General features: G+C 41.8%; 1 protein-coding gene across 1 annotated transcript; it reads right to left on the bottom strand.

The window, feature by feature from the left end:
* Positions 1 to 323: 323 nt before the first annotated feature.
* Positions 324 to 3,597, bottom strand: LOC123447048 (putative vesicle-associated membrane protein 726). The gene is made up of 5 exons (XM_045123610.1): positions 3,340 to 3,597; positions 1,634 to 1,775; positions 1,158 to 1,278; positions 982 to 1,044; positions 324 to 871 (listed from the first exon to the last, which is right to left on the bottom strand). The coding sequence occupies exons 1-5, from the start codon at positions 3,533 to 3,535 to the stop codon at positions 725 to 727; spliced, it is 669 nt and encodes a 222-aa protein (XP_044979545.1). The 5' UTR covers positions 3,536 to 3,597; the 3' UTR covers positions 324 to 724.
* Between the last annotated feature and the right edge of the window lie 301 nt (positions 3,598 to 3,898).

Genomic DNA, 3,898 nt, shown 5'->3' with positions numbered 1-3,898 from the left:
AACTCTTTGTGCGAGTTACATATTTCATTGATGAATCTACCCTTTGGAAGAAAAAACTGATCCCACCAAAAATATGTAATGGTCCCACCGTTATTTGTAATTTCCTGTAATTTCAATCTCGTAACTCCTCGTAACTTTAATTTTTTCACCGTTAGATTGAGGTGGGTAGACGGCTCCTAAATTCACCAATCACCGTAACAGTTGTATTCAGTTTATGTTGGACCGGGCAAGTATATGGATCGAATTAAGATATTCTAATGCAGATCCTTAAAAAAAGGTAAGATGCTCCACACTAGTTCAAGATCTATGAACACAGAAGCAACTTCAAGAAGATCAAATCTCTGTACGGAATTGCAGCAAAAGTACCTCATCTGAATTACAACATTATACTAGTAAAATAAATATTTGAGGATTGGCTCTGTTATATATTGTGAGCCTTTGGACCTAGATATATATAACTAAATTAAAGAACGTGATCAGCAGAAACTATAATATCACTGACGGATTCTAGAATCACGACACGATCGATGGTGATGCACTCCCTATGTGGTTGTTTTCTCATAAACATCGCTCTCTACGCATGTTGTAGCAGCATGCCCATTAATTTCCCCTTATTTCCTTTCCTGCATTTCTTTCTCCTCTTCGGCGATGCAACGTCAAACTGAAGGCTATAACAGTAGTTTAAACCGTAAGGGTGAGGTGAGCAGTGCACTCTCGAGTCACATCACCAGCATTTGAAGTCACGGCAAACTGTCAAGATGATGACAAGGATCAGCAAGACAATGATGCCAAAAGCGATGAGCTTTATCTTCATGTTCTCCCACCACATCTTCTGCCGTATCTTTGTTCCTTGCTTCTTGAAATCTTGTGCCTGCGGGCAAATATCGACGGATCAAAGCCCCCATGTCTCATGCACCGAGGATGGTGACAGAGGAAAGGAAAGGTCGAATCGAGGTGGGTGTGAGTGTGAGAATATGATACCTGTGACCGGAGATCCTCGGTCTTATCAACAAGCAGTTCGATTTTCTCACCACGATCTAGTACCTGATGTACCAGTGGTTGGGTTACATGTTGTAAGGAAAAAAGTGAACACGCAAAAGCTTCCGAAATGCCCCGATAAGGATCACTATCAGACTGGAAGCAGAATAGACATGCACCTTTTCAATGTTTTGCATCATTACTCCTTTCACCTCTGAAACCTGAGCCTTCACCTTTGCAAGCTTGTCAATTTCCTCAGGGTGCAGGTCACAGTACTTCATGTGTTCTTTAAGCTTAGGCCTGAAAAAGACATCCACTGTAATGGTAACTCACACTGTTTATATTTATTTATTTCTGAACCATGCATGCTCATATAAAGTACTCCCTCCGTTCCTAAATATAAGTCTTTCTAGAGGTTCAACTAATGGACTACAAACGGATGTATATAAACATACTTTAGAGTATAGATTCATTCATTTTGTTGCGTACGTAGACATCTAGTGAAATATCTTAAAAGACTTATATTTAGGTACAGAGGGAGTAGTAGGTAGCACCCATGTACTGTAATTATTCGGTATTCACATTCATAGTACATTATAAGATGAGACTTGCTGAAATTTCGAAATATGTGTGCACAGTTATCATGGGAAAGTACCCAAATTCTCGTTTGAGACTATTGGCACCAGCAGTTTTGGCTTTTCCTCCGCTGTATTTCTTGGCAAAATCCTCCTTAACCCTCTCAATGAAGCCGATTGGAAGTTGCCGACCAGCAGACTCGGTAGCAACAACACAATATGCTGAAAATCAAATGCACCGTCACATAAAAACTAATTGAATCTGATTGACTCGTACATAAGCGTCCTACACTCACAAATATATCTCTAATATTGAACAACAGAGCAGAAAAGCAGAATGCAGTGAGTTATCAAGACGGAGGTAAACTTACTTCTAAAGTACCAGAATACTTTATTTGAAACCATTGGTGTGTGTATACTACGAAAACACAGGAAAGACTAATATAATAACAATTCGAGTATGGCGATACGTAAAAGCACAGTGAAGAAGGAGGTGATACTAATAAATTACAATTTTAAAATGTATAGTCGAGACTTCTTTTTTCTTTCAAATTCTTAGGTTCGATTATCATTTCTATATCATATTATCATGTAGAGCAATATTACTAATTTATCTTTATGAACTATTTGAATACTGAATAGTATTCCACAGAAAAAAAAAAAGGAACACCAAATATTATGAAGAAAGGGAAGACAATGAAGTAGAAATGTAACCATATGGCAGACTATATATGCAAGGTCACTATCTGGCCCATATACAAACATAGTATTTTGCATGTGCATTGTTTTTCGCGATATACATTCCATGAGATAGTCCATTACTCCAGATATTCTCTATAAGTGGAAAAAAAATGGAGGACACCTAGGGAGGAACAGGGTACCAAATTCGAGCCGAAATGACTGGAACTGGGTGTTTGTGGCTAATCCACACATCCCACCAACTGGGATACTCTCCATTCTAGGGGTAGAATTATAAAAAGCTAAGCAACACAAAAGAGGAAATTTGACAGGGATACACGCCATTTTGAAAACCTGATGTATGGGAATTTAGTGAAATTTATTTTTTCTTTTGCGATTCTAATATAAATGACTTCAAAGGGGACACCATACACGATGTCAAGGAAAAAGTGTCTAAAATTGTTATGGACAATGACACGACACTGAAAAAAGAGACACTGAAAAAAATTACATACATAAGCTGCATGCCTGTAACCAGCCTACTCATGACAACATTATCATGATAACCATGTCCTCAACCAAAAACATAGAAATTATCATGAAAAACACATTTATCGAATCGAACAAGGAAAGCAAGTCAGGCATCACAGTTTCCATTGTCACGCCATCCATAATTACCTAACAAGAATGAAAATCTATTCGGATCGAAGTACCAAACAAGAAAAGGAGGTCTCCAGCATTTATTGCTTTCCGCGAAAGAAATGCCGTGATGGTTCCAAATTGTGTACTAAAATTTAGAGGCACACTTTGATTGGCCTAGATCTTGACAAGGCCAGTTCACATAGGAAGCATCAAGCCAACAAATAAGTTGTATTCATTCTGATCCATCCCTAGCTAGTTCACCATCAGAACTGTGAGCATTGCTGAATACAGCTAACCTATCAAACCGAGAAGATCAGCAATCAAGCCAATGCCGGATCGCCGGCGCAAGCAGCGATTGAGAACACATGAACACACGCACGAATCGTACTCGTACGACGCCGATCAACGCAGGCTACAACTGGATGGGAAGACGACGGATCAGGTGGGCTGGGGAGTGGGGCATTACTGAATCCATCGTGGATGTGGTAGTTGAAGGTGTGGCCGTCGCAGTTGTAGCTGAGCCGGTTGTTGTTGGGCGGGAGCTTCTGGAGGCATTGCGCGGCGACGGAGGCGAAGTTGCCGGAGGACTCGGCGTGGTCGGCCAGCACGGCGGTGCCGCGCGCCACGAAGCTGTAGACCAGCTTCTTCGGAGGAGGCCCCATCTCTCCGGCCGCCGGCGCCTGGACGGGAGAGGGGAGGGGCGGAGGAGGAGGAGGATCGGGGTGGCGAGTGGTGGGGGGCCGCGCGGAGACGGTGGGAGCGGGAGCGGGAGCGTTAGGAGAGCGGAAGGGGTGGCGGGGAATTGTGGTCGTCCCGCCACACGAGCTAAATTTAGGTCTTGTGCTGCTTTCGCTGGTTTTTTACTTTTGCCAAAGCAAATATGCTGAGTTTGTTTAGGCCATACACATCCGCAGCGAGGCTCCTTGTTGTGAATCATTTTCACTTTCTTATTCATTTTAATTTGGTTGACATTTTCATAATCGTTGAATCAGCCGGTATATTCTCCTCGTATTAGTTGTTCTCCT

Source organism: Hordeum vulgare, chromosome 4H (genome assembly GCF_904849725.1).
Source record: "Hordeum vulgare subsp. vulgare chromosome 4H, MorexV3_pseudomolecules_assembly, whole genome shotgun sequence".
Classification (NCBI taxonomy): Eukaryota; Viridiplantae; Streptophyta; class Magnoliopsida; order Poales; family Poaceae; genus Hordeum; species Hordeum vulgare.
This window is presented reverse-complemented; position numbering and strand designations above follow the sequence as displayed.